Source organism: Habropoda laboriosa, unplaced genomic scaffold (genome assembly GCF_001263275.1).
Source record: "Habropoda laboriosa isolate 0110345459 unplaced genomic scaffold, ASM126327v1 scaffold16, whole genome shotgun sequence".
Lineage (NCBI taxonomy): Eukaryota > Metazoa > Arthropoda > Insecta > Hymenoptera > Apidae > Habropoda > Habropoda laboriosa.
The window spans coordinates 872,316-882,872 of record NW_017100130.1 but is presented as its reverse complement, the minus strand read 5'-3'; the positions used below and the strand labels follow the sequence as shown (position 1 = coordinate 882,872).

The window sequence follows — 10,557 nt, the reverse complement described above, 5'->3', positions numbered from 1 at the left end:
GCTAATAATATAGATAATCATATAAAAGAGCAAAGAATTGTAACATATAAATTATTTTTCCTTCACAATACTTTGTACTTTATAAATAATGAGCAATTTTTTGAAGTACATAAATAATGACGGATGAGTATGTGAGGTACAAAACAAAAGTGAAGATATGAATTAACAGAACTTCCTTTCAAGTATTGTAAAACCATATTTTTCTTGTCCCTAAATCGCAGTTTAATACTTTTTTTTAGAGCGAAAAAATATTATAGAAAATCATTACAAACTTGAAAGCAAATATATAATCTTATAGTTTTATTGTAATGAACAAATGATAAATGTAAAAGAGTTATAGACGCAATCGAAGTTATTAAAATAGCAGTCGCAGTAATTAAAAACGCACGTAAAGTAACTAAAAATTTGTTTCATCGATAAATTTGGAAATATAATGTCCATGAAAATGAAGTTACAATCAGAAAAGAATGTTTTGTGTCTAGAAATCTTCGTTCAGGAATTTTTAATATCTAATACTGGGAATTCTGTTCTTTTTTTTTTATTTATTTCTATCACCTCCAGCCAGAAGTCTTCATTAATACTTCTCCTACAATTTACATTACATAGATTCGATGGTTGAACTAAATCCTAACATTAAATAGATAGGATATCAACTTCAGTTTAATCGTACAAGTAAATGTTTGTTTGACACACGCAGTAACATGCAAGTAATAATTGATGCTGAAAATACGATCTTATTTAACGAAGTTTATACATTACTGCTCAATACAAACACTAACAATGTATGTAAAATTTTATACCTCTCATACTGTGCACTTCCAATAATATATTTTTAAAATATCTTGTTTTTGTTATCATGATATAAATTATAATTATCTTTTCCATTTAATATACATTGCTAATGAAATTAATGTATCTTTGACATCATGTGATAAAATTATTTTACTCTTCATTCACTTCCCCAGTTTTTTATTATGGATTCCTATATCTATTTTGATGGAAGTGGGATAATAGGAGTATAATTTATTACAATAGTGTTTCTGTTTTGCCAGATATTAGCAGTAAATTTATACATATTTATGGTATTAACTCTATTGTGAACATTTTTTTTTATATGGTTTAGTTATTTTCCAAAAAAGGAAAATCTATTTCTCCATGAGTATGTTATATTGAATGTATTTTACAGCATCCTTCATAAATATGGTGATAAACTGTAACCAATGATGTTACATTTCGTAATTTTCAGTTTATTCATATTAATAAATAATTAGAGTACACTTTTAAAAATATTTATTGCTTTCAGATTATTGTCCACAGGTACATAACTTCTCAAGGAAACTTTAGACAAAATATCGATTGAATGTAGATGGTTTGAAATATGTATAATAGTATCTTTAACTGAAAAGTAACATTAATAATGTTAAGATTAAATTAATATTTAACACTTTAGTGGCATTCAGAAACTTATACGAGAGGATTTTATTTCTTACACATAGAATTATAAGAACCTTGCTTATAGAATTGTAATATAGTTGCACGTAAGAAGAAAATCTGATTAGACGTAAACAATATTTTTCCAGAATTTTTAATAGAATTTTCATTAGAAATAAGAAAATATCATTTACCAATACATATTGCACGTTATATTTGTAAAGAGTTAAACTAACGTAACAAAACTACATACCTACATCTCTATACGGATTATTTATTCGAAATACCTTAACAAATGCATACGAGTCGAAGAAGTTTGAAAGCAATTTGAATAATATTCGCAAAATATCTTTAGCTATTCGATAGAGGGTACGTGTACATTATATATAAACTTCAAGTAGAAGTTACATCTATTAAAAAGGAAATTGAATATGCATTAGGGAGAAAGAGAATTAAAATACGACGATTTGAATGTTGCAATGTTGAACTAATCTGTATCTTTAATTTCACGAAGGAAATAGAGAAAAACAGGAAGTTTTCCAATTTCTTCGTTTTGCGACGAACGCAAAACGCAAGCTGCTGTTCCTTTGAAAAATATCTTTTCAATAAGGGTTAAGTGGACACTGACAGTTACAACCGCATTTAATAATGCTTTCCTTTCTTTCTTCAATTCCAGCACCAGATACAGCAGTTACCGCAGCAACAAAATAATCTTCAGCAAAATAACGCTCAGAGCTTACAACAGCGAGACAATATGCCGAGAGGAAAGGATTCGAAGCCAAGAGGACGGATGACCGCATACGCGTTCTTCGTGCAAACATGTCGTCAGGAACACAAAAAGAAACATCCCGAGGAGAAGATCGTTTTTCGGGAATTTTCTAAAAAATGTGCAATGAGGTGGAAGGTAAGCAATGCCCTTGCATTTTTACTTATTTAACTTCGTTTAAATGTTAACTGCTACTTCTTTGCTTTGCATTTAATATTAAGAAGGATATAGTAAAATGAAGGACTGCTTAGTACAATATAATTTTAAAATAGTTTCCTGAGTATGCAGTAGTTCAGGGGCATATTATATATTATGTTTTTACAATTTTTCGAGTATTTGAAAATGTACTCTGTCATTAATATGCGATCAGTCACTCAGAAGGTTGCTTAGGTTAATTACAGGATCGCCAATTACTAAGTTACATCAGTTTTAAAGTGTACAATACTTCAAAAGCTTGAACGTACTACGTTTATGAAACGTAAAGTCATTCTTTCATTTCTGATGTTTTGAAATTTAATTTTTCAAATTTGTTTTGAAATATAAATTTCACTAATAAGAAAGTAATCATTAATTTTATTAATTTCTAACCTATTAAATATTTTACATGTTTCGATGTATTACAAATGTATAGTTATATTTTATGTATTTTTTACATTTTGCAGAATCATTATTTTCTAATTGTTTTGTGTAGTAACAATCATTTGATTTCAATTTTACTAATGTAAGGGGTAAAATATACGTGCGAAGTATTTCAAGCATAATACTAAAAGAAATCTTATTGAAAAGATATTTTTAAAAGAAAATGCTTATTAGAAATACATCTGTACTAATAAAGCATTTTCTTTTAAAAACATCTTTTCAATAAGATTCGAAATAATCAACGGTAATTCTAATTTTTCTTTTTCATATTAGAATACGTATCGCTTAACATATAACCTGATTAGGTTTAATTTTTGTATTTCTGTTAACGTTTGTAGTTCCTTTAAATTACTTTGAGGGAGAAAATAACATTCCAACACTCCAAATACACATCTGGTTGATATAAACTTACAATATAAAAACATAAATGATAAAAGAAGTTTGTGAAAGCGTATTATGGGATATAAAAACATAATCCTCGTTAATATGCACAATATTGAAAAATTTTAAATGATGTGATTTTGATGAAGTTACATATTACATACTTCTAATAAGACTTTTTTGTCTTTTAAGGGATTATACTAATTTGACCGATTCAAGAAATAGATTTTTTTTTCTTCATAAGAATAAAGACAATTTATCCATAACCGAAGTTCGAATAGGAAGTTGTCCTAATTCGTTGAAAATGAATGCGATACACAGCAAGTTTCCGTGAACTATTTGCGCTGATTGTCACGACACGCATTTTTTCTAGGGTTCGTTTCTTGCGAATTGACCTGTACTATTTCTAAGTAATGACGTCAGTAGGGAAATCTCAGTAAAGTTTCTTGAACGTTACTTAGGTGAATTTAATCAAAATTCCAACGAAAGTTGTAATTCGCTTTTTTGGAAAATCGCATCAAAAGTTTTTTTAACGGAGTAAAAACGGTGGGAACAGCTGAAAGCACCGCTAAGTGCATTTTTATGAAGAATTTACATCAATTCTTTGTGTTATGAAGGTAATGAAGGTAATGAGCATTTTACTTGGCCCCATTGTTTTTCAAATTGCACAGAAGATTAATTTATTATGAGTCGACCACATCGGAGATTTCAACGTAGGAAGCAACCAAAGAAGCTTGATTAATCAAAAAAATAAAGAAAAAGTCCAAAGAGATGCCAATAAGGAGCATGAACAAGTATGCTATGGTGTACAAATAGCTCATTGAAAATACAGGTCAAAATTTTGAACTTGTTTAGAAAAATGCATTACGAAAACTTCGACTACCTTTTTCTGGAAATCATGTTTTTCGAAACAATGTGAGCTGTAACTTCAGTAAAAGTAACTGTATCGATTTTTATGAAATTTTACACAGATTTTGTGCTGTTCATACAGCAAAAACAATTTTTTAAATTAGTGTTTTTATTACTTTAAAATAAATTTCTGAAAAGGCGCTTCTTTCAGAAGAGGCCAAGGTAATCCTACAAGATATATACGTAAATGGTGTTCACGGAAATTAGTTCGTTTTTGAAAATATTTTAGGAATTAATGATGGTTTGTAGTGCTATAAACTGCAGTAAAAATATAATTAATTTAAATAGTAATTTACAGTCCAGATCACATCTGAATGTTGCTAACCGTTGATTTCTTTTAAGCTAGTTTGCTCCTTATCTTTTTATACATGAAACAGATTCTAACAAAATCACCATAACTTCATCAGGCTTATAATAGTAGAATGAGTAAATTAGTTCATAAATTTTTATTGATAACAAAATATTACTTAAAAGTTATTTAAATTAAAAGTTGTTTAAACATTACTTAAAACATTGCTTTAAAAATTTTCGATCCATAAAACATAATGAAAGCATTACAAGAGATACGTTGTATGAAGCATTGTTAATTCGTGAAAATACAATATTCAAAGGTTTATTTCGACGCATTGAATTCTTGTTTGATTGTACAATATGCAATGCCTAAGCATTCGGATAAATCCAACTTATAATAGACCATTAAAATCAAAATCACGCTTGACTCTTGATTATATGAGTTTTACTGAATTCTAACCAGGAAACTAGTTTTAACACGGACAGATCTGAAATATTTTGGATTAACGGTTATCATATACTTACACCAACTACCTGTAATCCTGTCATGGGTAGGATTAGAATCGGGACCGGTTTACGACTCATTCCATAGAATTTGCCCTTATATATGTATAATAAGCTGCAGGTCGAAAGCTAATGACATGCTAGTCATATACGTACCTTCAGTCTTTCAAATTGCTTGTCCAAATTGCTCCTTTTTGAATTGAGGAAAATATTATAAATTTCCCTAGAATTCCACAATCTAAATTTGTACCAAAAATTACCATAACTAAAAAAGATAATTATTTAAATAGAAGTTAAATTAGGAAAGCAAATAAAAAGTTACCAGTTTTGCAATAAATATTTAATTAAAATTAATGTTTCTTTTAATTTGTTTACATTAAATACAGCTAAATGTGAATTAAATATAGCTAAGATTCTTCATATTCGAATTATCAGCCTAAAGCGTGCAGGTATGAATTATGTATATCGTTTTTACGAAATAATTTTGATTCCTTTCATTTCTATTATATTTCAAGTAAAGTATGTACCGTTATACATTACATTATAAAATTCTTTAAATGTGTAATTTAATAATTACAAAAATTTCAATTTAAAGTTAAATATATAGGATGTTTCGCATAAAACAGGCCACCAAATATCTTATCTGTTTGTGATAATAGGAGAAATATTTCTTATGTAATTTAAGCGGTTTCAAGAGACGAATCAGATGGGAGAAACATTTAAATGTAATTTTTTAATGTTTTTCAAGGTCATCCGTGTTTTTTTACGTATATGCACATAACTTTGTTTGTTGCATGTTATAGCTAACATTACTGTACATTCATCCAGGTATAATAGTATGAAATGTAAAATATCCTTTCATTTTTTGCCATTTTTCTATCACAATAAATATTTCTTTCATCTTATTCACCCTTTAAACCATTTAAATTACATAAGAAATATTTTTGGTATTATTACCAATAGAGAAGATTTTTAGGTGGTCTGTTTTATGGGAAACACCCTGTATAAGGAATTAACCTAATTTATGTTAAGTTTTATGATAATTTTGGTTAAACTTTATATAACTTTTCTTATTCTATTTTATCTTTTCATTCCATAGTTTTACAAGTTTTTATTTTATTTGTGTAATAGTGCAATAGAAACCTTAATATAAAAATTTTGTATAAAAAGAATATGGTAATGATATGTTTGAAAGATTTCAAGTTACATGTAATAAAAGCATAACAGTTATTAGTGTTAGCTTCACCAGCTTCAAAAATTTTAAAACGTACTTTCACGATATCACTACTTTGTTTTTCAGTATAATTTTAAGAGTTTGAAATCTTGTTATTATAATTACAGAAGAAAGATAAGGACATTTTACTTTATCCTTTCCATTGCATTTTTATTTGAATATGCAATATTTATTTGAATGTGCAAAAGTATTAGGCCACCATGAGAGGCTTGTTTTACACTCAAATAAATCTATGTTAATGAAATAAATATTATATATGTTTGTAACATTCCGAGAATTTACTGCGTCAGGACTAGTATGCATGTGGAAAACACGTGTTTTTCAATGACTTAGAAAGTGTAGATTTTTTTTTATTTAATGCCACATCCTCTGTTAGGATATCAGTGACCACAGTTTACATAAAACTTATATTGTCGATAGTAATATCCTTGTGTTGTACGTGACTTGAATAGTTTTCTTTGGTTTTTACACTTTGTGTAAAAAATCAGTTTCTGTTAGGAAACTTAAGATTTTTTGCACTGCATTTTGTTATTTAGAATTAATTGAACGTTGTTGGGTATTTTTAATTTATCCGTTATGTGTCCATATTTGTGGAAAAGTATATGTATGCTCTATAGTGATGCTGATGCCGAATATTTTTGATTCCTATTTTTTGATGAGGTGACAATGCGTGAAATTTAAGTGTGCCCTATCCTGAGTCTGGTTATTTGTATTTGTTCTTTTCTAGTAAAAGTTATGGTTGGACTTACTTCCTATATGTTTCCTCTTACTTTGTGCGGGAAGATGTGTTCGTTATTCCAAGAAATATTCCATACTTGTTTTATTAATTTTGTTATGTATTTTTTGTCCATTGTGTCTTTGTTAGTCTGGTTTGTCTGATCATTTTATGGGTTGCGGGTGCTAATTAGTTGTGGGAATGTAATATTACTTTCGTATAGGTATTTTTGAACTCTTACGTGAAATGGTTTGATTGCTCGTGGTTTTTTTTGTAAAGTGTGTCGTTGGAGATTCTCTGTAATATTTCATATACATGATTATTGGGTGCTTTAAATATTGCTGGCACGTAGGAGAGGGTAAGTTGTTTTCTTCTAAATTCTAGTGGTGTTAAATTTGATTCAGCGAGGATACTATTAACTGGACTGGTTCGAAATGTTCCCGTTGCTATTCTGGCTTCTACGTTTTGGATAGGGTTTAGAATCTTAAGTGTTCCTGCTTTAGCCGAGTTGTATACAATAGTCGTAAAGCAGCCGTAATCAATTTTGGAGCATATCAAAACTTCATAGGATAAGATTAATGTCTGTTCCGCTTCCTAATTTTTGGACGTAATTGTTTTAACCCTTAAAAGCTATATCATCAAAGAAAATCACGTTAACGTTATCATAAGTAAAATTTCATTCCAGTATATATTTTTTTATTTTAGAAATCAAAAAAGTCAAACAACTGCAATTACATGTTTTATTATTATTGAATATTAGATGAAAAGTAAAGAAGTTATTGTTTGCAGCGGTTACAAATAACATTGCGATGTTACTGCAAATGAACCAGGCGTGGGTATCTTAAACCGTGTTGACCATTTGTGCGCCAAATGTTATCATTTTTATTATATGTAGCTGGTTGCTACAACTTCTAGGAACGAAAATTGCAACTTCAAAGCTCAGAAACGAATTACACCTTTTTTTTTTTTGTAACTTTAGAAAATTTTACACTTAAGGTATCATGGGTGAAATATCACCCCAAGCTAACTTTTTTTTTGTTATGTTCATAGCAAAGTACATGGGAGTACTGATCTATTTTATGATAATGTTGTTACTACTGATAGTATGAATAAATACCCATAAAATTAGTGTTGCCAGTGGTTACATTTTTTAATTAGATTAAAACAAAGTCTGCATGGGGTGAAATTTCAACTATGGTAGCCTTTAAGGGTTAATGATATTTAACCTGCGGATACAGTCTTCTTTTAGTAGTTTTAAGGTGCGTGGTCTAATTCAACCTTCTGTTAAATGTTAATTCAAGTATTTTAGTTTGTTGTGTTTTGGATAGCTGGTGTCCCAGATAGAGTTTTAGTTTTTTATTTGTAATATGCTTTTTGTTGAAAATGATTGCTATACTTTTAGTTTTGGAGAATTTGAACCTGGATATTTAGGAAAATTCTTGTAGTTTGTTTTGGGTGTCCTGAAAACTGCTTGGCTAGTATATATTATACATCTTGCTGTTGTCTGCAAATATTATACATTTGATTAGTGATGCAATTCTTTTGTACTTCATGTATGCCTAATAAAAAGAGTGTATTACTTATTACAGATCCTTGTACAATGGATAGCTGGTGTCCCAGATAGAGTTTTAGTTTTTTATTTGTAATATGCTTTTTGTTGAAAATGATTGCTATACTTTTAGTTTTGGAGAATTTGAACCTGGATATTTAGGAAAATTCTTGTAGTTTGTTTTGGGTGTCTTGAAAACTGCTTGGCTAGTATATATTATACATCTTGCTGTTGTCTGCAAATATTATACATCTGATTAGTGATGCAATTCTTTTGTACTTCATGTATGCCTAATAAAAAGAGTGTATTACTTATTACAGATCCTTGTACGACTCCATTTACTGTGTTAGTTTCTTCTGAGAGAGAGTTGCTTACTCTTATTCTGATGTTTTTGGATGTTAAGAAATACAGTATATTACTATTTATATCGTTGTTTATTAGTACTTTAGTTAGTCTAGTTTTCCACAACATATCGAATGCTTTTTCTATATCCAAACATATTACAATTGCATGTTGATTTTGGATACATGCTTTGCATATGCTGGATTCTATATTTGCTAAACAATCAGTTGTAAATATTTTTCTTTTGAAACCTCTCTGGTATTTTGTGATTAGGTTATTGGATTCCAGATATAATCTTAATCTGCTATTGATGAGTTTTTCTAAAATTTTACACATGGAGCATGTGAGTGCTCTGGGTCTCTAACTTTCTTTACTGGTTTTATTTTTTCCTGGTTTGAGGATAGGTATTATCATGGCTTCTCAACATTTATTTAAACATATTTTATGTTTGAAGATAAAGTTATATTTGTAGTTATAAGGCAAACCGACCTAAGTCACATTTTCGAAACGTTTTAGTTTATGCTTTAATTCAGGTCTAGAAGACAATATTTGTGTTCTTAGAAGAAAGAAAATACATCAGAACAATATTTTCTTTTCAAAATAATGTTGCAATAAAACAGAAATCCAAGATTGTTCCATATCAGGCAAAGAAACATAAGTCCAAAAATTTTAGTTTCACTGATTTATTATGTGACAAAATTAACAAACATGTTTATGTTTCACAATTTTGTTGTTACAGAAGTAATATTATATACTTTACTCAATATGTGTATATATTATATACTTAACATAATATTTTATATAATGTAAAATTGTAAAGATAAACCTAGTAATTCCACATTAAAGCATATACATTAATTATTATTTTTCCTTTATTTTGCATTCAATATTGAGCCTTTTCAACAGTATTTCTTTATCTGTTTTCTAATAAATCTATATCAGGATCGGCATTCGACAATTCTTTCTTTGCCGACAAACTGTTGTAAAATGTTCGTACAATAAATCCTTTTTTCTTCTTCTGATAAATATAAAAGCCCTCCATAAGGCATTTTATTTTTTTACCAAGATTCCCATGGTATTGCTATACCCGTGTACTTATAACAAACGAATGTCTACATTCCGATTGGGAAAAAATACCGCAACTTTAGTACGGTCAGGTAAAATAGCATAAGTGGACTTGTGTTGTTTTGTTTGAAATAATCTTATTTTCTCATTATTCTGTTTAATATTTTTATTTATTGTTTATGCCAATTAAAACAAGAAAAATGATGTAAATTCAGATAAGACATACTTATATTGTACTTCGCCTAATAGCGATAACAAATTGATGTTCAAAACTTTAAACGGCAATATCTCCAAAGTAAAAACATATGACTTACGTTTCTGCCTTACAACCACAGATACATATATGTATGTCAAGAAGGTGGTGTTTTTTTTTAATAAATATGTGTGAAACTTTACCGGTCCTGGACTAATGTCTTTTGATGATTTTATTGTTGTTATTAATTCTGAAAATTGTATTGGTGCGTTTAAGGTGCTAGTGCAATCATCACGGTAAGCTTCTCAAATATTGAAAAATTTTTCGGTTTCGTTGCATTATTTTTATAGTTAATTAGGATTTCTGTATCGACATCATCGTTCGAGTTCGAAGGGCTGATGTTTGGAGTATTACTTTATTACTTGGAGTATCGCTGGAATGTTCGTTTTTCAGTTTGTTTATGATTCTAGAGGGCTCTTAAACGCACCTTTCAGTAATGTGCGGATATACATCATTTTTTTGGAAGTGTGTTTTTTGG

General features: G+C 28.9%; 1 protein-coding gene across 2 annotated transcripts in view; it reads left to right on the top strand.

Moving 5' to 3' along the window:
* LOC108572893 (high mobility group protein DSP1-like) overlaps window positions 1-10,557 on the top strand; it is a 19,762-nt gene that overhangs the window by 4,806 nt on the left and 4,399 nt on the right. For both annotated transcript variants that reach the window (XR_001891397.1, XM_017935263.1), the window contains exon 2: window positions 2,108-2,335. Coding sequence is in view for 1 of the 2 variants with exons in the window: in XM_017935263.1 (XP_017790752.1) it covers window positions 2,108-2,335 (228 nt within the window). In the remaining variant the exon portion in view is untranslated. The remainder of the gene's footprint in view (window positions 1-2,107; window positions 2,336-10,557) is intronic.